Source organism: Myotis lucifugus, unplaced genomic scaffold, assembly GCF_000147115.1.
Source record: "Myotis lucifugus unplaced genomic scaffold, Myoluc2.0 scaffold_21, whole genome shotgun sequence".
Lineage (NCBI taxonomy): Eukaryota > Metazoa > Chordata > Mammalia > Chiroptera > Vespertilionidae > Myotis > Myotis lucifugus.
In genome coordinates, this window is record NW_005871069.1 from 10200096 (window position 1) to 10226043 (window position 25948).

Consider the following 25948-nt stretch of genomic DNA (forward strand, 5'->3'; position numbering starts at 1 on the left):
CTCCCTTCCTTTGGGAAATTAATCTCTTCCCTCCATGTGTAAAGCACAGGTGCTCATAACCTGACACCTGAAGAGTCTATGTCACCTAAGCTAGGCCAATCAGATACTCTCTCCCAGGAATTTGAACTGGGGACAGCTATCACAGGGCTAGCAAACAGCGGAAGGTGTTCCCAGCTGGCATCTCCAGCTGCTGTCCTTCCTGAGACAGCTCTGCATGCTGTCACCTTCCGTAGTCTTCCTACAAACCTTTTTATACTCAATTGAGAAGATATTTTTCTGTTCCTAATAAACAAAATATCCTTCCTGGAACAAGAGTCAACATGATTTAAAAATTTAGCAATCACCAGAGTTTAAGAACTAAAATTAGATCTCTCTCGCTAGGCTTATTTGGGACAGAGATACTGCAAGTTCACATACATCGCCAGGGTTCTGGGACAGACTATATCATACAGAAGTCCATGAACCACATGCGCCCTTAAAAAAAAAATAGAAAAATAGCCCTGGCTGGTTTGGCTCAGTGGAAAGAGCATCAGCCTACGGACTGAAGGGTCTGGGTTCAATTCCGGTCAGGGGCACATACCTTGGTTGAGGGATCGATCTTCAGCCCTGGTCCAGATACATGTGGGAGGCAACCAATAAAAGTCTCTCTCTCACATTGATGTTTCTCTCTATAAATCTCTCCCCCTCTTTTCCACTCTCTAAAAAAAAAGAAGAAAAATAAAAGTAGGGAGATCTAAGGAAGATCTTCATTATAAGTATTTTCTTAGAAGATATGGTTTCAAAGTAAGTCATGAATTTTCTATTTTATTTAACTAAAAAGTAGAAAATAATATACTAAGGGTGCTTCTTCAGGACAAACTTACATTCTTCACTTCTGCTAGCTGATTTTTATAAAAAGAATAATGTTTATCCTTATCATGTTTATTAGTGGTATATGTACTTACTATTAATTTAGGAATAATTTGCTGAAGGATGTCTTCTGAACATACACAGAGGCATACAAATGCAGTCCTAAACACTATGTGTACAAATAATTTATTCTTATTTCATACATATGTTTTTCAGCAAAAAAAATTAATAGTTATACAGAATTTTATATTCAAGACCGTAGGGGACAAATGTCGCACACAACCAAAACCATAGCCAACTACAGAACAGAAATGAATCAAAATTTTGTTCAGCTACATGCACAGAACTGACCAAATTTATGGATTCTTTTTCTTAACTTAGCAGGTAATGTAGAGTTATGAACAAGCAATGCTTGGCAGAATACACTAATACTTTGAAACCACATCGCAGTCCCTGTGTGGAAATTTACACATCCTGAGAAAGTCCCTCTATCTCACTAAATATAGCTGTTTAGGATGTGTATGATGGCTGGAGTCAGGGTAGCCTAAGAATTAATCTAGCAAGCAGTGGAAAAAATGTTTCTTTCTTCCTTTATGCCTGCATTATCCTTTATTCTCTTTTCCCTCCATTATCAACATTAAATGAATTAAAAAATAAAAGTAAAAAATTAACCTGACACAAGGATATTTGGTCACTGTTAAATCTTCTGTCTACCTCTGAGCTGGTTTGAAAAGGCCAAAATGGAATCCTTTTAGAAACCTTTTGTCTTCAAGGCTGAGTTTGTGGAAAGCGAAGGCCTCAAGGTGGCGGCATGGTCTGGGGAAGGATGAAATGAAGAGTTCAGAGCAACTGCATGCTTTCTGCAGAGAGAAGAGTAGCCAAGGAACCCTCCCCCTGCCCTGATCTGTGTGGTGATGGCATGGGGCTTTATTCTCCTTTTCACTCTAAGAAATAAGGAGCAGGGTGTGCAGGGTTGTGCATTTTTCTGGTTATGTTATTCACAATAGTTGTACACTCATCAAAGTGATCTGTGCCTCATCCTTTTATTGCCTTGATACTTAGCTGCTTAGAATAATTTTTCTCAAAGCCTCCGGAGCAGAAAACCAGCCTGGAGGAAAAGTAGACCTTCTGCTAAGCATTGCTGGGAAAATAAATTTAATGACGTTTCTGTCAAGAATTTTTAAAATATTTTTAAATTTAGCCTTGTTACACACTTATAACATATCTGACAGTTTTCTTCTCTTTTAAAAAATGTTTTTTAATTTGTGATTAAACTATATACATTATTTACATTTTAAAGACCTACTAGGTCTTTATCATTAAGGTAAGAGCTCCAGGTGATTAAACTCCCAGGACACAGATGAGACTTTCCAAAGGGCACCATTCTCATCTATGCGCTAAGGCCTGTTTTTTACAAACACATTACTATTATAAACTTTTAAAATATAAAATTAGAATACTTCTCTAAATTTTTTTCTTTTTTTTTGCATCCAGCATATGAAAAACAGATCATGCTTCCTAACTAGAGATGAAACTAAAAGAAAAAAATGAAATTAATGTGTCCCCATACTCTTTTCATCTAGAAGCAAAGATTTATTTACATGGTGTCAGTTTTCAATGTTGTGGTGAGCCATGAGGGGCAGGGCCCTCTCCATAGCATGGTTAAATAACCAACTGAAGACCCCTCCACTCCTACTGGAGTGTTTATTGCATATTTTAGGTGGCGTTGGAAGGCATGAGAAAGGTGGCCTGCAACTTTTACACATTCAAGAAATTTTCCTTAAGAAATGTCATGTTTGGAATAGTTTCCAGAAATGGTTCAAGAACAAAACATGTTAAAGTTCATGCATTACATTTAGAAGCACAATCTATTGGGAGAACAATTTCAAAAGCTCAAAAAAGGCTGTTTTTCCATTGAGTTATATAGAAAACAAATGACCATTTTGTTGTATAGGTATGTGTTCAGAGCTTTCAAAAGTCACATCCTGTCACAATTAACAGCCAAATGACCATTCTTGGCCCCTGACCTATATATACACATTCTAATTCTGCAACTTGCTCACAGATTCTTATTAACCTTTTCTAAAACAAAAAAGCCTACAAACTAGTTAGAAGTCTGCAAACCAGAAATGCAATACATTTTGTCCTTTTTTAACAACAAAATTTTATATTAGCTTTTTGGAAAAGTGACTCAGAAGAACTGACCCCCATTTTCATATTTTTAAAATAGTTATTCATAATACTGAAGAAATAAAATCTTCAATAGGAAGGCATGCTGCCTTTCACAAAGGAATACAGTAATTCTCAGCTTCAGCCAATGAATGCTTCCTTTTCCATCTTAGCCAGGCTCATTCGCTTTTTGTTAAACAATATATGACAGAATATTGGCAACCTTTCAAGAAAATGATTCAAAAGGTAATTTACAATTAGCTGGTGCTACCCCCTTTTTTCCCTTATGCCCTAATTTTATAGAAAAAAAAATAAGGTCATTAAGCCAGGGGCAAGTGTACCAATCAAAATATACCTGGGCACTAGTGCTCAGGTCAAAGCTATAGGATGTGGTTGGGCTGCCAAAAACAATTTCTTGCCTGCATATTTGAGTGCTAACACCAGGGGAATTCACATGCTTTTCTAGGGACAAAATTTAAAACTCAGGTGAAATTGTCCATAGTTGAACTTGCTATTCCATTTGGGTTAAGTCTAATCTTTCTTATTCTCCCTTTCTCATGCCTTCTTCCTATCATTTTTATATCTGATACCTGTTCTTTATCATTTCCTCCAGATATTTTTTCTAAGACATGTTTCATAGATTACACCGCAAAGACCTAAAAGGAGGAAAAAGGCTAAAGAACATTAATCTTTGGAGCTGTAAGCATTTAAGCTTGCATATTTTTAAACTTATGTTATGTATGAAATTCAGACACTTAATTACATCACAATTTAGGCACTTTGGATGAACCTTACTTCATAATGTTATGACTACTATAAACCTTCCAAATGATAAATTTTTCAATATATATATATCCCTTCACCTGGATTTACATTAAATTTTCTAGTTATTTTTAACCATAAAATTCACAAAGGCCTAGGAGCAGACAGAATCAAAAAGAAAGAACTTAATTGTGGATAAGTAGCATGTTAATTAAAATAAGATTCTAAGCATTGTTCTTATGCTAATAGAAAGGAGAAAAGGATCAAACTTAGTGGCTTGGGACATCTGCTTATGCAAAGATCAGGGTTTGGTCCCTGGCCTCATGGCCTTTCTAGTTTTGTTCCACCCACAGACAAAAGGGTAATAGCTGTATTAATGTGAGGGATCCTCACCAATGTCTATCATGCAGTGTATGCTCAAAGATCATGTACAAATGGATAAAAGTCAACTCAAAGATACTGACAGAGAGAAATCAGCTGTGGCAGACTTCAACAGGTGAATAAGATTTTATTATCTAAATTCAAGGATAGCCATATCTTACTTCACTCTAATATATATATATATATATATATATATATATATATATATATAATATATATATATATTCATTCTCCAATTATGTTTGTGCTTGGCCAGACAAACCAGCAAACACTCATAACAAGCACAAAACCATCCCCACATTCTAATGCCAGTTTGAAAACAATTCTGTCACCATGAACCAACAGTATAACCTTGAAATGAAGATAACTCCTACCGTAACTCTTCTCCTATAGCTTTGTATGGGTTAACTAAAGTTGTGAAGAAATTTGAAGATAAAAATACCTGTTTTTAATTGCTGTTAGCCCTCAGATTAAGCACCAAATCAGAAAAAAAATAAATAAAAATCACCCCATCCCTAAATTTTGCCTTCTTAGAAATGGTTGCCCTGAAGTAGCATAATGACTTAGGCTAAACAGTTTTTGACTGCAAACACTTGCAGGCAGGATTTATGAATGGAGACATATGAAGGCCACTCTGACCAGCTTTAAAGCCCCATACTTTCTTCTTGGGCTATTTATAGAAAGTGGCTAGCCAGTGGAAAAGAGCACATTTATTTTTACAAGCCAGTCATGACATGATCAAAGAACTCACTTCCTCTCTCAGGGAAGGCCATCTTCTTCAGCTGGGGGTACAGCTGCAAGGGCAGGAAAGAAAGGGACCCCCTTTAGTCAAATGAATCAGCCTATCAGCCCCAGAGACCAACCCTACAGGGTGATAGGCATTGAAGTCAAACATCCTCATTTCTCAGGCATGACTCTATGATGCTGCTGCTTGAGATGTCATCTAGATTATGACAAACATGTAAAAGTAAAATGCATTATATAATATGCTTTAAAATTCTATGCTTTCAAAATAGATTTTACAGAGATAAAGAAGTGCACTCTTATTTATCATTTGTCCTGCATTTCAAACAGCTGAACACAATAAAGTAAAACTGAATTTTCAAGGAGGTGGCAAAATGGAGAGTGTGAAAAATATTTTTAAAGCTATTTTATTCTGATGGCCATATTACCCCTGAAATATGTAATATACCTGAATAGTCCCATGCAAATTTGGAGACTTAGTAAATATTTGCTGATTCTAAAATTTCATCATTTACCTTGACAGAAATCTGATATAATTTAGCAAATAACATATATAGTTTTACAAACATCCCTGAACTTGTGCAGTGTTCGTGGTATCTATCTGCAAATATGAAGTGAAGTGAAACCAAAAATTCTGTTTTCAACTAGAATTTCCTGTTGTCAATGGTATATGTGGTATATAAAAACTAAGATAGGATGGGAAAGGGAAATCGGAGGAAAGAAACTTTTGAAGGGAAAATGGCATCATAATCATTTGAAAACGATGTGGGTGTAATTTTATCCTTAACTGGCTTCTTCTTAAGAACAAAAACACAGGGCAAGAAGAGAATTCTGTTTGCAGACCCAGATCTACAACAAACAAAAATTTTAAATGACAAATACCAGATTTATTTTTTGTTCTCAAACTCAAGCCTTTTTAGAAGGCTGTCTCTTTAAAGTTCCTTCTGAAAATGGAGGTTCCATTTCACAAAGAAGCTAGAAAATACTCATCAAGTTATGTCTTTAGCTTCTTTTGAGGCTCTAGAAGAGACAATAATGACATGCAGCCCTAACCGGTTTGGCTCGGTGAATAGAGCATCGGCCTGCAGACTGAAGGGTCCCAGGTTCGATTCCGGTCAAGGGCATGTACCTTGGTTGCGGGCACATCCCCAGTGGGAGGTGTGCAGAAGGCAGCTGATCAATGTTTCTTTCTCATCGATGTTTCTAACTCTCTAGCCTTCTCCCTTCCTCTCTGTAAAAAATCAATAAAATTTATTTTAAAAAATAATTTAAAAAAATAATGACATGCAAATAACTTTGCAGGTGGAAATATCCTGCCCCTGAATGCATATACTGAATTAAGTTACAGGTGAGGAATGACATCTGTAGTAGACACAAATTTTCAGCCTCTGTACCTTAACAGACATCTCCTTAGCAAACCTGCAAAGATGAGACACAATCCCCATTAAGAAGCTCTAAATTAAATATAACATATATAAAGTTAACTTCTATGTGAAAAGTAACATGCCAGCATACTGGTTCCTCCAGGGAACTGTGCCAGCCTCATCAGTTTATAAATATAGTAGTGATCAAAAGCACAAACAAAAACAGCAATATATTTAGGGGCATCAGCCTACCAGTGCTGAGGTGAATGTTCATCTACTTCATGTTCCTGATCTAAATTATACCATGAGGTCAACACTTTCCATTCAATGACTTATTTGGCTCCTAACCAAAAGGATTTCTCAGAAGTGTGATAGGTATTTAAATGAACTACCTTAGTGGTAATCTAGGGATGCCATCTCAAGTACAGGTTAGCTTTTATAAAAAATGTCTTAAATAACACTAGCCAATGTGGTTTTTAGAAAGGATCTCAGGAGCGTGTTCACTCATTTCTCCATGATTTAGGATGACTGGCATTCATTACCATATTCTGCATCCAAATGAGACTTAAGTGTTTAACTAGGCAAAGGTAATCCTATTTAATTCAAAAATTTCAGTTACAATTTAAGCAATATGCTCCTGCCTGTCACACTATAACTGCTTCATTTATTCCTGAGTATTATATTTTAGCAACGATAGATGGCATCAGACAAGAACAGTGTCCTCTCACCTTCCCCATCGGCTGCACTAGGAACTATAGCCACATTAGTGGGTTGGCCCCTTCTCCTAGTAGAAAAGCCAGATGCTCTGCATGTCCTGGTAAGCTACTTCTGGTGCTACCAAAAACTTGAAACCAACTTCCTCTTCCTTCCCTCCTGGGTGGAATGTTAAACCCTGATTTGCAGTACAGTAAGCAAAGTTTACTCCAACTGCTCTCCCCTATATTTGAGGACCAGTCATTTGGGCATTGCTTCAAAGGCACATTTATTCTAGTGGTAATTTAAATAAGTAGAGAAGGAAAGAATCAGATTAAAAGCAAAACAAACCAAAAATAGGATAGGTTTTGTGGAATACATTCCAGTAAATGGGCATCTGGGATCTACACAGACCACTGAGCTCCTCACCAGTAGTCTAACCAGAGTCCCTACGGTAGAATAATTCACATTTGAATCATGGCACACAGGCCTTCAGAAAACACTGTTTAAGAAAGTAGTTGAGAACTCTCAAGCAGCTTGCCCTGATGTCCAGTTCAAGTGTATGCAATGCAGAAGGGCTGCGAAATTCATAACTACATCACAAAATTAAGTGCATATAACAGGCTTATGAAAATTATTGTATATATTACTATTTAAATAACATCTGAGAAACATTTTGAAATAATTAACTTGTGTTGTTCACATTCCATGCATTTTCTAGTATGTTAAGCCCTGGGCTTATGTCTTTGTGCCCGTTTCCTACAAAGCTCCATTCTTTTGACAAATCCAAGCACTCCTGAGACTGAAATGGAAGTATCCAGGGATTTTGTCTACTTACCCTCTTAAATGCATACCTGACCTCACAAGGGCTACGTATTATTACCGCTGGCACAGAAGACGACTGGAAAATATAACTGTTTTGGGTTTTATTTGGGATTTTATTCGCTGCCTTCAAAAACTCCCTGGATGTCACAGACACCACCTGAATTTTGTCCATGGGCAAAAACCAGTGGCCCTCCCCCTCCTGCTTGACCCACTTCCCTCATCCAAAGCCCCAAGTGCACTGGATCCCCACCCCCCACCCCACCCCCGTCATATTGGACTTTTCCCCTGTGGCTCTGCAGCACCCTCCTTGAGCAAAGAAGGAAACAACAAAACTGGAAAACAAACCAACAACAGTAAAAACAGAAAGTACAAACAGGTGCAAACCAGCAGCCTCCTGCAAGGCAGAGGCTCACTTTTTACTGCTGAATTCGGAGCTGTTCAGGAACTTCTTGATGACCAGCCCCAAACAGACGACCAGCAGCAGCATGTAGCCCACGGTGCCCGAAAAGGTGGGAGCAGCAGGGGGCGCCTTGAGGAATTGGCGCAGGCCCTCCTCGACGTAGTACACCTGGTCATAGATGCTGAGGAAAGTGAAGATGTGGAAGAGCTGGTGACTGTGGCCTATGATGTCAAAGAGGCCAGGTTGGATGCGCTCCGGGATCTTGCTCACATTGAAGAAGGCAGCCACCACCAGCCAGAAGTAGCGGCGGTAGAAGTGCACGAAGAGCGTGGGGTTCTCGCCTCGCAGATCAAAGAGCCAGCTCTCAAGCATGATGGGGCAGGCCATGCTGAGCGGCATGACGAAGACGAAGGTGCGCAACGCGAACGGGTAAGAGCACCAGTCTGTGCGGCTCTTGCAGCAGGCCACGGTGCAGGCCACCGCCAGCACAAAGGCCACAGGCAGCACGAGCGCACGGTAGGCGGCGATGAGGCGCGTGCAGTCCACATGCCAGCCCAAGCGCTGCTGCACATAAGGGGTCATCACTCTGGCGTCCAACAAGCTGAGGCCCGGCAGCAGGTAGTAGTAGTAGGCCACCGTGCTACCGAAGCCGTAGTAGCTGATGGACGCATAGTCCAGGTAGAAGAAGGCGGCTCGCAGGCGCAGCGACAGGCAGCTGAACACGTGCGCTGTGCAGCTCATGGCAAAGGTCAGCAGCACGCCCGACGCGTAGCACCACAGCGGCAGCAGCCAGGGGTGGTGGAAGGGCACATCCCGGCCGCTCAGAAAGAACAGGCGGCAGAACTTGCTCAGGAACAGCAGAAGGGGGATGAAGTGCGTCCAGAAGTTGAGAGTCTCGTTGGTGGGCTTCAGCACCGAGGCTAGGCACTCCTGCACCGTGCAGGGCAGCCGCCGGTAGCCCGATAGTATGAAGCACTCCACGAAGTCGTCGGGCACCTCGTCCCAGCGCAGCAGCGGCTTGGCGGAGGCCGGAGAGTCCCTGGAGGCTGAGGGATGGGGGCGCGAGGCGGCCTCCAAAGCCGCCTCGGTCGTGGCCCGTGGGCCTTTTGTGCCCGCGCTCCGCGGCTGCAGGCGTCGCAGCATGGTGCCCCAGGCTTGGCTAGGGCGCCAGCAGGCGACCTCTGGCGCGGGCTCTCGCGAACAGGCGACCTCTGGCGCCTGCGTCCGCGCACTCCGCAGTCCCGCCGGCTGCCGTCGGAGCCTTTGTGCTCGCCCCGGGGCGTCGCTGCAGGTTCAAGAGAAGACCTAAGCCTCTAAGCAGACGTTCCTAAAAATAAGCAAGTAAATAAAAATAATCAGTTTGTAAGCAGTCAGCGACTGGCAGGAGCGCGCGTGGCTTGGTGTCCCCTTCACCAGGCTCCCTGCTATCGGCTCCCGGCCGCCTACGCTGCCCAGCAGCGGCGCGGCGGACTGCGGCGGTGGCGGCGGCGGCGGCGGCGCTGCCCCGGTGACTGGGCATCGCGTGGTGCGGGCGCAGCCGCCGCCGTCCCCAGCGCGGGAGGCGGGGATGTGGGAGCTGAGACGCTGGAGGGAGGGAGGGAGGGACCGGCGCACCGAGGGAGGGCGGGGGCCTCCCAGGCTAGTGTTTCGCGGCTGCCTCCGGGGATAGAGTTGTCCCCTGTCTCAAGTTCCATACCATCCCCCCTCCTTGGGCTGCAGCAGGCGAGCTGGCCCGTTAATGATTGATGCGGGGGCAAAGGCTGCGCCAGCGACTCAGCTTTCGGGTGTCGAGGGCGAGGGTCGGCGCTGGGGTTCCAAACCCGACAGCCACGCCAGCGATCGAGAGGACACTGGGGAGCCGCGTTCGCTAGGGGCGGAGAGCTGCGGCCGCGGGGGCGGGGGCGGGGGCGGGGGCGGGGTGGAGTGGGGGAAGGGATAGCACCAGCCGCGCCGCAGCATGGCGGGTGGGGGAGATGCGCTAACAGTCCCGAGGTAGCAGGGACAGGGACGCTCTGGAAATCAGGGAGAGCTTGGAGACCGTGTCCGGATCAGGGCCATGTCACTGTCAGAAACCTGGGACTACCCCTCTTTTACCTTGTGAGTGCGCGCGGGAGCGCGCACGGCTCTCGCTGTCTGCACCGCACGGATCCTTAGTTAATCTCCTTTCGTATAGCGGACTTATTCGGGTGCGACATTAACCTTCCTTCTCCCTAGTCCTTGTCTTATTCAAACCCGTAGCTGGTCTCTCGTCTTTCTCACCAATCCTCGGGGCCCGCAGCTCACCCATCCTCGTGTTCTTGTGTCTTTAACTGGGAATCTTGTTTGGAGCCCAAAGTCCGAGAACTCAAGACCAGGCTAATCAGAAAGACTAATGATCTGCGGAATTTATTAACAAGGGCTTCACTGGCAGAGCTGTGCCAGAGTCTAAGGCTTATCATAGTGGAAGGCTAGTTGAGGGAGGACTTCAAGGACAGATGAATTCTAGCATGAACTGGAAAGAGACGGAGACAATTCGTAGAGACTGGGAGGCGGCGGTAGCTTGGAAAAAGCTTATGCATAATTGACCAGAAGAACCTGGCGGGCTTGGGTGGCTGGAGGCCAAAATAAAGGAAAACTGAAGAATCGAAAAATGGTTGTGATGCACTGCATGTGAAATTATGCCTTTGGCCTTGTAAAGGGGGAGCTAAAAAACCTGCCTGCTCTAAAATGTTCACCATTTCACTACAGTTTATCTTAGTGACGTCCTGGGGTATGACTGAGTCTACCTGCAATATAGTGTCATAGCAACAAGGGCTAACTATAAGGGATCAGACACTGTTCTGAGTACTTCACAGCTTTTAAATCTTTTATATATTATTTTTTCCCATTTTTTACAGATAAGGAAATGGAGGCACCACAACCATATATAACATGTCCAATTGGTAGAAGTGGGATTTGAACCTAGGCAAGCTGTCTCTAGATCTCATGTACTTAAACCAGAACATTCAACAAGCTGCTTTGCTCAAAGAAAACTGGAAGGGCAGTTGGATTTAGGAAAAGGCTTTCATTTTATAAATGAAAGGCTATCTTCATCATGACAGAAAATCCTATAAGTAGGTTAAGGAAGATTTACTTAGTATGGCTGCAGGAGGACTTAAGTTGTGGGAAAGAATCATTTATAATTAAGAAATCATTCAGTATTGTAAATATCTAAAATTACTAAAAATAATAGAAGCAGTCTCGTTAGAAGTTTCAGCCTTCTCTCTGAAAAAATGTTTTCCATTTAGCAAACTCTCACACAATTAGACCAAAGGTACATTGCATCTTATGCTTTTATGAGCTATCATAAATTCCTGATTGATGGATTTTAAATTAATGATATATTGCTGCAGTTACTTAGCTAGTATTTTTTTTTTAGTATTTTCTATTTTTCCACTTCTACAGCTTTGTTGTTTTAAAGCAAAACCTAATTTCATTTCACAGCTGGACTAAAGACCAGGCTAATTTGTAAAAGGGATTAAGATTCAGGCATTTATAAATCAGGCCTAGGAACGATAAACCTGAATAGAGCAGACCAGAAAATTTTTTTCATATTCTCTTTGTTACTCCACCAACAACCTGAGTAGTTACCTGTAAAAAAAATGTTGATCCTGTAATAGTTCTCATATTTGCCAATCTGTTAGTTGCATAATCAGCTCACTTACATAATTGGGTAAAATATAATAGAAAGTTCACTTCAAGTAAAATAACGAAATTAACAGTAAATTAATGTGTAAAACTCTAGTTAGATAAAATAACATTTATCTTTATAACTAAGAGTGCTGAGACTGCTATAATATGGTGTTCTTTAAAACACTCAATATATTACAAAGTCAAAAATCTGTTGTAACCTTCTTATAAGTTTTTCAGAAAGACACTAGATTTCTGCTTTTCTCTTTTCTCAACCATCTCCCACCTCACATGAGGCACAACTCAGCCAATGCCATGAAGTAGGGTTCATGAAAGCTCTCTGGTGTCAACCCAGACAGCTGTCCTTGCTATACCTTGACAAATCCAAGTAAAAATGAACTGAGGAAACAGAAAAACTGATCTAACTTTATTATTTATTTATTTATTTTTAATCCTCACCTGAGGATTTTTCATTGATTTTTGGAGAGAGTGGAAGGGATGGGGAGAGACAGAGAAATACCAATTAGTTGCCTCTCACATTCTCCTCAGGACCTAGTCTGCAACCAAGGAATCAAACTCAGGACCTTTCAGTCTGTGAGCCAACGCTATATCCACTGAGCCAAACCGGCTAAGGTCTAACTTTATTTTTGAAAGCTCCAGCAATATGACTTCCTTAATTGCTACCAATCTATAGAATTAATTTTTCTTAAGTTTTTCGATATTTAAAAATGTGTTCTCCAAACCCTCAGGCTGGGTTTTGTAGTTTGTTGTAACTCCAGTAAACTAACTGCCTCTTGTCAGTGAGAACCATGCTCACCTCCCCTGGGCTTGGCTAAACAGATAGAAGCAGCAGGCTTGCTGCCATTCCCTGAAGGTGCGCTGGGAGATAAAGCATCTCTGAGCTAACTAGGGCTGACTACCAAGTTCTTGGCAGAGAAGAATAGCCAGGTGCCATTGAAAAGCTAGTGCCAGCATTTAGAGGCAGAAACCAGCTAGTTTCTCCCAGTTGAAGGCTTGTTAAACCAAGACCCCAAATGTGGTTTGGGTAGTTCTGGGGAGGCCCTGTACATTTGGGAGCTGAGGGGCCCTGCCTGCAAAATACAGTCATGTATAGGAACTAGAGCAAACAGGACAAATACTTTTGCCCATATAGTTTGCTTTGGTGATGTTCTTACAGACCAACGATAAGTTTATTTGTGTTTCTCTCTAAAGTAATAACATGAGGTATATATAAAAATTCCACAGCAAATTTGATGTTCTCTAATAGGAACAATGAGCTATATGTAAAACCTGCATTAAAAATATGCTATATAACATTTACAGTTAATACACCTGTTTCAGGAGGAAATAATTTTTTCTAGTCTCATTTATAGCCAAAACCAAACAAACAAACAAAACTCAGTGCTCTATTGCACCCACAACTCTATACAAAGAGAGCTCTATAAGGTTCAGTCCCTCTTCTCAAAAGATAGTCTAAACAAAGTGCTTTCCTTTTCCCCAAATTGAAAACAGCCACCACCTGAATAATGTTATCATCCAAACTGTTTCAGATCAGATATGATTACTACCAGATTTTAGGGTCCGAGTTTCCTAACTGTAGAAAACCTCCTGGCAGTGGCATCAGGTGTAACTATGGCAACTTTTGAGGAAAAGTGCAATCCAAAAGCCAGGTAGAGCGCTGGAAGCTAGAAAGAGAGTGGTGGGCAATATTGCTGCCTGTTTACTGAAGTGTTACAGGGTTCTCTTTTGAAGAATAGCTAAGGAAAACTTGTTCAGATGTTTTTGCCTTTTGAGATTCTATGCAGGGAGTAACAACTCCATACGCCCCTCCCTCCCAACAGTTCATTTGTTCTTTCCAAAGTGAGGTGCACACAAAGACTGATTAAGGTGAAGAATAAAATGTTACAAATTCTGTTCCAATAGATATCTTTTTAAATTCTATACTCTGTGAAGGTTTTATAACACACTCAATATGAAGTATATGGAGATAACTTAAAATAATATATTGGAGCATGGGAGGGGAGGGGCGTCAAAACCCTGGCAGATAAAAGGTGTGTGATCAAAAATTCGTTGACTTCTCCCTACAGTCCATCACTCTTGTTTGTCCAATCTGCTTCCATCCCCTCTCATGGATCCAAGATGGGATTCCCCTTTCCTGCCCCTCAGGTTGCTGTAAAGGGTGTTTTGGGGTCATCATCTGTCAGCCAACAGTCCCTAAGCTCTGACCAGACCTGCCCCTGCCTTCAGCCTCTCCCACAGCTTTCCTGAGCTAGAATGGCAGTCTCCATTCTGGAGTTATTTCTCTCAATTCTGCCCTTCCTGTTTCCTGAGTGGAGCTTATATTGTCTTACGACAAAGGCCTCATATTTACATGCTATATTAATCCTAATCCAGAGTTACCCTTTGGGGAGGAGATTGTCATTGGCTATTGCTTGATTTTGGTAGGAACTTTTAGGTAGTTTCCATTTATTTAACTTTTATTTATTTAACTCTCCAGTCAATTTTTGAATATTCAATACAATATTGTTAACTGTAGTCACCATGCTATAATTACATTCCTATGATTTATTTATTATTGGAAGTTTATACTTTTTGACCTCCTTCACCAATTCGGCTACCCCCTACTCCCTGCTTCTGGCAACCACCAGTCTGTCCTCTGTATCTATGAGCTTGGTTTTGTCTGTTTTAAACTCCACATATAATTGATATCATGTGGTATTTGTCTTTCTCTGTCTGACTTATTTCATTTAGCATAATTCCCTCAAGGTTCATCCATGTTGTCACAAATGGCAACATTTCATTCTTTTTTATGGTTGAATAATATTCCGTTGTATATATGTACCACATCTTTATCCATTCATTTATTGAGAAACACTTTGGTTGTTCCCATATGTTGGCTATTGTAAATAATGCTTTAGTGAGCATGGGTGTGCATATATCTTTTTGAATTAGTGTTTTCATTATTTTTCAGTTGAATACTACAAAGTGGAATTGCTGGATCATACGGTAATTCTATTTTTTAATTTCTTTTTTTAAATATATTTTTAATTATTTCAGAGAGAAAGGGAGAGGGAGAGAGAGATAGAAACATCAATGATGAGAGAATCATTTATCAGCTGCCTCCTGTGAGCCCTTTCCCCCCACCATCCCCCCTGGGAATTGAGCCTACAACCTAGGCCCTGACTGGGAATCGAACAGTGATCTCCTGGTTCACAAGTCAACAGCTCAACAACTGAGCCATGCTTGCTGGGCTATTTTTATTTTCTTGAGAAACTTCCATATTGTTTTCCATAGTGGCTGCACCAATTTACATTCCCCCCATCAGTGGAAAAGTGTTTCCTTTTCTGCACATTCTTTTCTCTACATCCTTGCCAACACTTGTTTCTTGTCTCTTTGATGATAGCCATGCTGACAGTGTGAGGTGACAACTCATTGTGCTTTTGATTTGCATTTCCCTGATGATTACTGATGTTGAGCATCTTTTCATGTGTCTGTACATTTATATTCCAATATAATAATTTTCCTTTTCTTTGAGCTACAGTATCTGTTGAAAATATTTATCAGCATAATTGTCTAGGTGCCAATCACTAAGCTAATTGAAGGGTATATTATATACATTGACTTAAAAAAAACACCTTATGACAACACTGAGGGATAGAAACTTTCTTTAAAAATAATTTTTTACTTTTCAATTACAGTTATATAATATCATATTAGTTTTAGGTGTACAACCAGTGGTTAGACATTATATAACTTATTAAATGCTCACCCCGATAAATCTAGTACCCACCTGGACTCATACATAATTATTATAATATTGTTGACTATAATTCCCTATGTTGTACTTTATATCCCTGTGACTATTCTGTAACTACCAATTTGTGCTTCTTACTCCCATCACCTTTTTTACCCCAACCCCAAAACATCCCATTTTCAATTTTAAGGGTAATGGGTCCAGAGTGTTATTTTATTTTATTTTGACTGCATTTATTTATTTATTTTCCATCACCATTTATCCCCTCTACACAGTGATAGAATATAAGCACTTTGAGATTACTTATTTAATATAGCCATTTTGAAACAAGGAACATTCCAATGCTACTTCAAACACCATTAAACTTTCAGTGTTTTTCTTTTTAAGTAATGTGTTAGACACCTTCACCCCATCTCTGACTCCCCACCCAGGGAGGGCAGAGCTGGGGTGAGTGTTAATCATCATCTGGCAAGCAAACCACGTAAAACTAAGCATAACCAGTCAACCATGCTTGTTTATCTCAGAGAACTGTCATTCCTGGATTATTTATCTATCCCTTGGCTTGTGTCTTACTTTCTCTGATTTCTCTTTCCCCATAACAATGCTTATGCTCACTGACTTTTGATTGACAAATAGATTTGAATGCCGGAGGATGGAACTTAACTTTGTTTTCCATGTTAAACTGGGTGACTGGCCATGGCTGTATCTTGGAGGCTCCATGATTGTATTAACCTGGTTCAGTTGGGTCTGTGTGGGGAGTAGAGGGGAGTGGAAATGAAGCAGCTCTTCGGGCTACATTTCTATCTCATATGCCCAGCTCCAGACTGCATCAAAAATCCTCAAATAACATTTCTAACAGGTCCTTCAGCAATGTACATATCCTCTCTCTACTGTCATCAACTCCTTTATAATAACCACTTAGGGGAGACAGGCTAACTAACCTAGGTCTAGAGATGTCAACACCATATAGCACAACAACTTTGTTTTTTCAAATTATCTTTTTAAAATAATGTTGAGTACTCAGATGTGAGCTTGTCAAAGCAATAGATTTAGAAAACATTTTAAACAATCCAGAAATAAAGCAGAAAATAAAAGTCATAAAGAAAGGCATTAAAGGTGGAAAGGGGGTGAGGAAAGTCTATTTTACTTTTTTTTAATTTAAAAAATATTAGTGATTTTATACTTATGCCAAGGTTCTTTTGACTTTTCTGTACAGAATATCTTGTCTCAGGAAAGATAAGTGTGGTACAAATATTATTAAAAATGGAATAAGAAAGAGAGGAAGAAGAGAATTTCTGTGTGAGATAGGCATGGAAATAGCCAGCCTTAAGTTTCCAAATTAAAGTGGTATTGTCATTAGGACTGATGTTCTTAAATTTTACCTCAGCCTCATGGTTGATGGTAGAAAATCATTGCCCCAATGGGGAATGGAGGGGAGCCCTGAGAAGGGGCTGCTCCTAAAGCTCCTACAGCACATAAGAAAAGGGTTTTTATTATAAACTAGTGGCCTGGTGCATGATATTCATGCACGGAGGGGGCGTTCACACAGCCCAGCCTGCACCCTCTCCAATCAGGGACCCCCTGCGGGGGGTCCTAAACCGGGCCTAAATGGGCAGTCGGACATCCTTCTCACAATCTGGGACTGCTGGCTCCTAACCGCTCACATGCCTGCCTGCCTGATCGCCCCTAACTGCCTCTGCCTGCCTGCCTGCCTGCCTGATCACCCCTAACTGCCTCTGCCTGCCTGCCTGATCGCCCCTAACCACCTCTGCCTGCCTGATCACCCCTAACTGCCTCTGCCTGCCTGCCTGATCGCCCCTAACCACCTCTGCCTGCCTGATCATCCCTAACCACCTCTGCCTGCCTGCCTGATCGCCCCTAACTGCTCCCCTACCGGCCTGGTTGCCCCTAACTGCCTCTGCCTCGCTCGCACCCAGGGCCCCAGGCTTCCCTCCCTCTGGCCAGCCACAGGTACCCAGGACCCGGGCTGGCTTCACCCAGGCCAGCCGCAGCTGCAGGGGACCGTGGGCGGGTGGCTTTGCCCAGGCTGCAGCCGCAGGCACCCGGAACCACAGGGTGTGCGGCTTGTCCCTCTCCTGGGCTGCAGCCCCAGCTGCTGGCACCCAGGACTGTGGGGTGGGCAGCTTGTCCCTCTCCTGGGCCAGAGGCACAGGTGCAGCTACTGGCACCCAGGACCCTGGGGTGGGTGGCTTGTCCCTCTCCCGGCCTCAGCCTGTCTGGTCCCCATTCCTCTCTCCCCAGTGTTGAGTGTCTGAGCCGTTATGGCGTGATGGCATGAGGGCATGATGATTATTTGCATATTAGCTCTTTATTATATAGGATTTTAACTTGTCACAGTTTGTCTTCAAGTGGATATTATACCACTTCACATCTTGTGTAGAAACTTCACTATAACAAAATTTCATTTTTCCCGGGAAATCTTTGTGCTATTGGTGTCATGTATTTTACTTTCACAGATGTTATAAAACTGATATTACATTATTATTTGTTTAAATAGTTAATTATCTTTCAATATATTTAAATAATAAGAAACTTCTACTATATTTTTTCCTGTGCATTTACTGTCTTTGTGTTTTCCATTTCTTGGCATAGATTGTTATTTCTATCTGGCAAAATTTTATTTCTGCTTGCAGGACTTCTTTTAACATTTTTTACACTACAAATCTGCTGGTGATAAAAAAAAATTCAATCTTTTATATATGAAAAATATATTTTAACTATTTTTTAAAATATTTTCACTCAGTCTAGAATTATAAATTGAGAGGATTTTCCCCCCTTGTGAGTACTTTAGTGATGTTGCTCTACTATCTTCTCCCTTACACTATTTCTGATGAGAAATCTTTTGTAATCCTTATGTTTATTCCTGTGTATAGTGTGTCTCTTTTCTTTTGACTACTTAAAAGATTTTTTTTTTCATCATTGGTGTTGAGCAATGTGATTTTTAAGTGTCTTGATGTAGCTTTCTTTATGTCCTGTGGGTTTATATTTTTTACTATATTTTGCCAAATTTGGAAATTTTTGTATCATTCTTTCTTCAGATGATTATATATATATACAAATTCAGGTCTCTAGAGGGGGCTGGGGATGAAGAGGACTGAACCAAACCATAGGTCAGGACCTCGGCAGGCAATTGAGTGTGGGGACGGCCACCTGGGCCATCCCTGCAGTGGCCAGTTCATGACCAGTTGCCTGAGACTGGCTCGTTCCTGGGCTGGGGTGTTTCATGCACCTGCTCCGTGCTGCCCAGCAGTGCAGTGCCCGTCGGGGCTGTGCGTAGCTTACGGGGAAGGCACACCTGGGGAGTCGGAGCCTTGATCCCACGCAGTAACCAGATCCGGACATTGGAATGTGGCCAGTTCTCTGCACCCTGAGTCGCCCCACTGTTGTGTCCCCAGAGCAGTCATGGTGCCTTCTTCCGTCACGGTCCCCTAAGCTCGCAGCGATGGAGGAGAGCTGTCATAGGTTTGGGTGAACTGAACATGGAAGACCCCTGGGTGATAGCAGGCGCTGAGTGCTGGCTGGGGAGGCGGTCGTGTGAGTTTGCGTGAAGCGCTCACAGTCACAGCTTTGGGAGCCTCTTTCTTAGTTTCTCAGAGAGCTCAGTGGTGAGGAAATGCAGGTCTCATTCTGCGTTGTGGTTTCCATGGGAAACCTCGCCATTGGGGGTGTCAGAGTGGTTGGCCGGGAGTGCTTGTGGCAGAGAGACACCCTTCTCCAGTAACCTCTTCGCAGGTGGACTCGTCACCGGATGCCCGGGAACTGCTCAGCAGATCCCTGCTGTTCCACAGAGTTCTCTGAGCAGCCATCCATCTTCCGCGGGAAGAAAGGTGTGTGCTTGTGCACAGTCACTGCCCGGCCCTGGGCGGGAGGGGGGTGGGGGGCACCCCGGCCCCAGACATGTTCTTTGGCTGGGTTCGCAGAGGTCGGACAATTGTTGTCCAGAATACCCTTGTTTAACAAAGTAAGTTAAGTTCCCAGTGAGGCTCATGGTTAGAAAGGGAGGGGATTGGGGAGAGGAGGAGGAGCCGAGCTGCCTCTTCACCGCCCGCCTGAAGGCGCGGAGCCCGAGGCCTGACCTCCAGCCTGCTCACCTGCCCCAGGAGACTGCTTACAGAGAGACCATGAAGGCCTGGCTCTGCTCCTGTGTCCTGGTGGGTGTGAAAAGCAGGAGGCAGAGCCGTGCTCTCACCTGGGCCTCAGGGCAGTGGCCTCCTGGTTCTCGGCAGAGACGGTGGCCCTGGGGTCAGACAGCTCCTCAGTGGTTGGAACCGTGTGTAGGAGCTGCTGGTGCAGGCGCCCCTGGGAGGCAGATACAGAGGGCAAACCATCGACCTTGTTGCCCAGGCGGCGGTGCCAGCGTCCGCCTGACCACAATGCGCACCGCCATCTTTGTCACAGAGTGACGGTTAATTTGCATATTTCCTCTTTATTAGATAGGATCACTAATCTTTTAAGATGGAGGTTGCTAGTTATCACTCTCCCTCATTCTATCTTCTCTTTTCCCCAACTATACCAGCCTTCCTCTAAGTCCCAAGCATGTGCCTCTAGGAAAGACGCTGCATGGCTGTGAGCAGGCTGTCACCTGAACAATGGCCTGGCTCAGTGGGCAGGGAGTTCTGATTAGCAGCCCATAATCAGCCCAGGCATGGGCTGTCTGCCCAGAAGGGGTGCCTTTTCCTGATTCACTGGTGGGGTCACAGCTGTCCCTGGACTCTTGCACTGTTTCTCTCTGACTCCCTCTGCCTCAAATGCTTTCTGCCCTGACATTCTCCCTTCATTTAGTTCTCTGCTCAACATCACCACCTCTCAGAAAATTCTGCCACCCACCTTTTCTAGAATAACAGCTTTATTTTCTTCATATTTCACTATCTGACATTGTATAATACATGGTGTAATATATATTTATTTATTCTTTTTCCCTACTGAAATATACAGTCTGTTAGGCCTTTGCTCACTGCTCTATCCAAAGCACCCATTGGAGTGCCTGGCACAGTGTAGGCACTTAATATGTATTTGTGGGATGTTTAAGAACAGCCACCCCCAAGGCTTTCTAAGCTCAGAGTTAAGCTCAACTCAGAATAGTTGTGTTGGCCCTGCTCAGGCAGAAGCTAACTGACCTCCACAACCCAGAGAAGCTGAACCAAAAATAGAAAACACAAAAGCTGCTGGCCCTGGACCTCAGTGACTGGGGAAGTGGTTTCTGCACTTCAGAACCAATCACCCGGGATCCTAACAACAAAACAAAGCCCCCAAAAGATGCCGCCCCCCTGTCCCAGAGACTCTGAAAATGGGCATGTTCACCAGTGGACTAGTAATTTTTCTGGAAAGAAACAATATATAACATGGGCTATTCTGATAGGAAAGACTTAACAATGCTTTGATTTGAATTTTAAATTTTAAAGGTCAATTCTAACAGCATAGTTTGTATCAGAGAACTCTTCAAATCTCTTCTATTAATAGCAGCATGTAGCAGTTGAAAGCCTAGCATGCCGAGGTCCATGGCCCAGGATGTGCAGCTCAACAGAGACGTCCAGATTGTCTCCCATGGTTTCACCTTAACCAGATCCTGAGAAGCACAGTCAGTCCTGAGAACATGCCTTGGAGCTAGAAAAAAACGTACACACCCTCTTTGCTTACTGTTTGAGCTTTTAGAATTTACCAGATCTTCCTCCTGCAGTCTGGTTTAAAAATGCTTGGAGTTTGGCGAATGTTCCGAGAACTTTCAGAGCATTGCACACTCACTGTCAACCCGGGTGAGAGCGTGTGCCCGCACTTGCTCCTGCCCCATTCGGCACCCAGGCACGGGTCCTGCCCCGCCCCACGTGCAGAGCAGAGCCCAAGGCCACCCCTTGGGCCAGAATAGAGGGAGCAGCCCAGCCCCCACTGCTTGCTGTCAGCTTTGTTGACAGGTGCCCTCCTCTGGACCTGGCAGCTGCTGCAGATGATAAGGGCCTGAACCCTCCATCTGAGCCAGGCTAAAGGTCCACGCCAGCCCAGGGCATGCTGCAGAGACTCTGGAGGGTTCATGGGTTAATGAGAGGTGGAGGAAGATTTGGGTTTAGCGACAGTAATTGATGGGTTAAAGCTGAATTTTAAATGCCTTCCAGATTGATGGAAATTGGGTTTCATCTAGTGTGCTTAATAAAACTTAGGTAAGTGTAGTCTTGTGTTTTTAAGAGGGGTGGTTATAGGTCTGTGTATGAGGATACAGGAAGGTTGCTACTGGTGGTAGTTGTGGGGGAAAGAACAATTGTGCCTTACAGCCTGACCTGTTCAGGGGGTTTTGTTGAAATTGTAATGCTTCCCTCTCATGTGCATTCTGCATGTTTTCTTTTATGACAAAGCTTATATTGACATTATTTAGTCCTGGGTGCAAAAACTATATCCTGATGTATTTCCTCCTTCAAGCCCTTTCTGCAAATTCAGAGCCTGGTCTGCGAGGACCTCCTCAGCTCTAGTCCTGCACCCACAGTGATGGTCAGTAGCAGTCCGCCAGGACGTTCCCCACATCATATGTGAACGTGTTTATATTACAGAGCTTAAAATTGCCAGCTCAGAACTTTCTATCAGAAAGCATTCTTTTTCCAAATGTGTACTAGTAAGGGGTCCTGTGCTTGTTTCTTCAGGTGACAACTAGGATAATGTGACTGTGGTGATCACCCTTGGCCCTTTCTCCTTTTCTCTCCAGTGAATGGATAACATGCCACAAGAGCAACTTCGATGTCCTGTCAGTGGTCCCAAGGGTGAAATGGGAAAGGAAGGCCTTTGGGGGATAATTTTAGCCATTTTCCTAGCCATTTCTATTTCTTCCTAGTGGGCAGCTTTTTAAGTCTAGTTCCCTCCTTTTACAGATGAGGAACCAGAACCTGAGAAGTAAAACTGTACAAGGCTACACAACTGGGTTTCTGACTCCCAGCGCCGTTTTCTCTGAAACTACATAGGGTACACAATGTGGGGTGGTTGAAAGAGCCCTGGCTTTCAAGTCAGATAGGCCTGGGCTTAAAGTCTGACTTTGTCACATACCAGCTATGTGATAATGGACAAGTTGTTTAACCTCTCTGATCTACAAAGGGAAACCATAATGTTCTCTTGCAAGGTGTTGTGAATATTGGTGTGTAAAAAGTGCTAGACACAGGCTAAGTATTAATAAAAGGTAGCTGTTTCTGTTATTCCTATGCCTCCTCCCTTTCCCTGCTTACTCCAGGAATGGCAAACCCAGCCACAATCTTGCAAAATACTGGCTTAAGATGGTGTAGCATTCAAGGATATTTATCTTTTAGTAGAGATCTTTAAAAATGAAAAGCCAGTGAGCTATGAAGGGATGAACTTTGGTAAGGAGAGGGCATCTGGACATAAGCTAGCTCAGTGCAATTGAATGGGTAAGTGTTAGGGGACAGCTCCACTTGAAGGTGCTGGGAGGAAGCCCATGTGAAAACATGAAAGGCATGAAGACAGACATGGTAGTGTTCTAGGCACACTGTCAGCCTCAGAGAAAGTTGCCATAGTCAGATAATTAGCTTTACTAGTCAAACTGAAGAGGGACAGAGAGCAGAACCAGAAACCCAGAGAGAGTGGGAAGGAGGAGAGGGAGAGAGAGAGAGAAACATCAGACATGGACATATCAATTGATTGCCTCCCACATAACACCCACACTCCTATGGGGGCTGGGGAACCTGCAACGGAGGTACATGCCCTTGACCAGGAATCAAATCTTGGACCCTTTGGTCTGCAGGCTGACACTCCAACCACTGAGCAAACCAGCCAGGGCCCTTTTCATTTTTAACACCTCTGCAATGTTTCATCCAAGTTACATTACAGTTCTCCACTGGAAGTATTTGGGATGCTAAGAATTTATCATAATTGCTAATTACACTATTATGATAATATCTTTGGACATTTTTTCTTTTAGGTCATTTTCTCCAAATAAATTTTACAGAATGGAATTATGAGAAATATATGAACAGTTTGATAGTTTCCATTATGATGAACAAATTTCTTTTGGGGGAAAAATAACACACTAAGATATTTCTCCTTATTACCCTGTCAACCCAGAGCCCACATGGATGTGCCCACACTGTGCCTGGACCTTGGGCACCCACATTCCATGTATGCATCAAGCTTTTAGCAAGGCCAGTCTCCTGGCAGGAGGCGAGTCCCGGCTGGACAAGCTGACTCATGCTGGCCTTGGCCCAAGGCTGACCTCAGCCCAGAGAAGGCAGAGAGGAAGTGCTGCTGCTCTTTCTGCTTAGAAACCACGTGCCTCGTGCAGTAGAGGGGAGCCGACACAGAACTGAACTGAAAAAAGACTTTCCTATGGGGGGTATTAGAATTGACTGTAGTATACTGTTATCAGGTCTTTTCATTTTAAAAGACTATATTTGTTCCGTTAGAAGTGGAGATAGCTATTTCTTATTCACCCGTTGGTCTCCTTTTTGTTGTTCCAAAGGAAAGTGGCAAGTCTGTCACAAGTTCTGTGGAGCACTGTCCTCAGCCCACTAGTCTGTAAGCTCCACACAGGCCTGACCTGTTGTGCTGCTACTGCGCTCTCCCCAGCACAGGTGCAGTGCAGGTGTGCAATAAACATCTGTTAAACCCATAAACAGATTAATGCCTTCCTAGAAATAGGAAACTTCCAAAAAGTGAAACAACCCAGTTCTTTTTTCCAGAAAACTTTCTATCCATGCTACATCTGGAGTATATATTTTTTTAATTTTCCAGGGAACTTTGGGGGGGGGGGGGTTCTTTGTTTGTTTTAAAATAGTTAACAGTGACAACACAATGTTTAGCTGACTTAGTGAACATCAGCTGTGCCCTGATGTAAAGACCAGCCTATACAAAAGGAAATTAATTCAGAAATTCTCTTGGGGAGTGCAATTTAATCAGTAATTTTCAGGGACACTAAAGGGCTGTTTGAAATTTGGGGGGCGAACTTGTTTGGATGATGAGGCAGCAGTGCACCCACTGCCCCGCCTCAAAGTGGTCTGGCACACATTAATCATTAGACAGCACCCAGGGCCCACCCATGTTTACTTTCCATTTTCAAGAGCGTGTTTCACAAATCCACAGATAACACTAAAAATAATTTTTCTTTCAAAAATTTGGTTTAAAAAAAACCTATAGTATGAACAGGACAGTCCCCCCCCCCCCATTTCCAATTCTAACTGGCTATTGTTACTGTGTAGGGAAGCTATCATTTTTTGATATTATTAATTTTTGATACCTAGCCATTTTTTGAACTTCTTTTACTATACTTTTTGTTGTTGTTGTTGAATATTTTAGGTCTTCTAATTATACCTCGTATAATTTGCTATAATTTTTTTAACACACTGCTAGATTTAATTTGCTAATATTTTATTGAGAATTGTTTATATCTTAACTAGAGGACCAGTGCACGAAAGTCGTGCACAGGTAGGGTCCCTAGCAGCTGCTGGCTACCAGCCTGGGCCTCCCTTCCCCCAGCTGCCTGCCACCACCACAGGCCAGGGGATCCCTTCCCAACCACCTTGGCCTGGCGCCACCCACTCACCTGCTCCATCATCTCACCACGGTCCCACTCTCATTGGGGCCCATCGGGGCTGGCAGAGCCTCCACTGCCACCTGCTGCCAGTGCCACATTGCTGATGCCTGCCATGTTCCATGCCGCCCCCTGGGGGTCAGCACATGTCTAACTCCCAGTCAGTTGAACTCCCGCCCATAGGAACAATTTGCATATTAGCCTTTTATTATATAAGACTAGAGGCCCGGTGCACAAAAATTTGTGCACTCGGGGGGGAAGAGGGGGTCCCTCAGCCCGGCCTGTGCCCTCTCGCAGTCTGGGACCCCTCGGGAGATAACGACCTGCTGGCTTAGGCCTGCTCCTGGGTGGCAGAGGACAGGCCCAATCCCTAGGTGCAGCCCCTGGTCGGGCTCAGAGCAGGGCTGATTGGGGAGTTGGGGCGCCGCCCCCTGTCATGCACAGAGCAGGGTGGATTGGGACGTTGCGATGCCACCCTCAGTCACGCTCAGGGTAGGGCTGATAGGGGGGTTGGGGCACCGCCCCCTGTCACACTCAAGGCAGGTTCAATGGGGAGGTTGCAGTGCCACCCCCTGTGATGCACAGAGCAGGGCCAATCAGGGGGTTGGGGCGCTGCCCCCTGTCACTCACAGAGCAGGGCCCATCAGGGGGTTGGGGCGCTGCCCCCTGTCACTCACAGAGCAGGGCCCATCAGGGGGTTGGGGAGCTCCCCCTCTCATGCACAGAGCAAGGCCCATCAGGAGGTTGGGGAACTCCCCCCTGTCACGCACAGAGTAGGGCCGATAGGGGAGTTAGGGCACTGCCCCGTGTCACACACAGAGCAG

General features: G+C 43.7%; 1 protein-coding gene across 2 annotated transcripts in view; it reads right to left on the reverse strand.

Moving 5' to 3' along the window:
- Positions 1 to 1034: 1034 nt before the first annotated feature.
- Positions 1035 to 25948, reverse strand: part of PAQR9 (progestin and adipoQ receptor family member 9) — a 55917-nt gene continuing 31003 nt past the window's right edge. Inside the window, exons 3-4 of one of the 2 annotated variants that reach the window (XM_023751462.1) lie at positions 8201 to 9514; positions 1035 to 1665 (exon numbers count right to left, since the gene is read on the reverse strand). In XM_023751462.1, coding sequence (XP_023607230.1) covers positions 1560 to 1665; positions 8201 to 9330 — 1236 coding nt within the window. In that variant the 5' untranslated portion in view covers positions 9331 to 9514 and the 3' untranslated portion in view covers positions 1035 to 1559. Of the gene's footprint in view, positions 1666 to 7226; positions 9515 to 25948 lie in introns of those variants that run through there. The other variant, XM_023751463.1, reaches the window with a different exon arrangement.